This window comes from Cyprinodon variegatus, unplaced genomic scaffold, assembly GCF_000732505.1.
Source record: "Cyprinodon variegatus isolate N-32 unplaced genomic scaffold, C_variegatus-1.0 Scaffold804, whole genome shotgun sequence".
NCBI classification, from domain to species: Eukaryota; Metazoa; Chordata; class Actinopteri; order Cyprinodontiformes; family Cyprinodontidae; genus Cyprinodon; species Cyprinodon variegatus.
Window position 1 is genome coordinate 195015 of NW_015151257.1, and position 733 is coordinate 195747.

The 733-nt window shown below is 52.7% G+C and overlaps 1 protein-coding gene across 1 annotated transcript in view; it reads left to right on the forward strand.

Moving 5' to 3' along the window:
• LOC107098724 (high affinity cGMP-specific 3',5'-cyclic phosphodiesterase 9A-like) overlaps nt 1–733 on the forward strand; it is an 11269-nt gene that overhangs the window by 4922 nt on the left and 5614 nt on the right. Inside the window, exons 7-8 of the mRNA XM_015396543.1 lie at nt 145–322; nt 389–511. Coding sequence (XP_015252029.1) covers nt 145–322; nt 389–511 — 301 coding nt within the window. The remainder of the gene's footprint in view (nt 1–144; nt 323–388; nt 512–733) is intronic.

Sequence of the window (733 nt, forward strand, 5' to 3'; positions counted from 1 at the left end):
AGATCATGGTTCTCCTCTGTCCCTGCAGGCAGTGGGAGGACGCAGAGATCATGGTTCTCCTCTGGTTCTCCTCTGTGTCCCTGCAGGCAGTGGGAGGACGCAGAGATCATGGTTCTCCTCTGGTTCTCCTCTGTGTCCCCGCAGGCAGTGGGAGGACGCAGAGATCATGGTTCTCCTGCAGCTCATGTACACAGATCTAGATCTTCTCTCCACCTTCAACATCGAGCCTGAAGTTCTGCAGCAGTTCCTGTTTGAGGTCTACAGACGATACAACAACATCCCGTTTCACAACTTCAAGCACTGCTTCTGCGTCACCCAGATGGTGAGGCTGCGTGATGCTGTTACCATGGTGACGGTTCTGGTGGGTCTGAAGGTCTCTGTCCCTCAGATGTACGGCTTGATCTGGCTGACTGACCTGAGGAGTAAAGTGGAGAACGTGGACCTGCTGATCATGCTGACCTCTGCCGTCTGCCACGACCTCGACCACGCCGGATACAACAACGCCTACCAGGTGGGCGGAGCAGACGGGTCGGACAGAGGTCAGGTACCTCCATCTTAGAGGGTTCAGGACGTTCTCCTGGTGACCGAAGCCTGATGTCGTCAAACAGAACGGCCAACATCAGGCTTCACCAACGTCCTGCTTAACAGGATAAAGTTCTAAAATAAAGATTAGACGTAAAATTAAAACTGAAGCTGTCAGAGTTCTTTATACCTGAACTACAAACACGCTCAG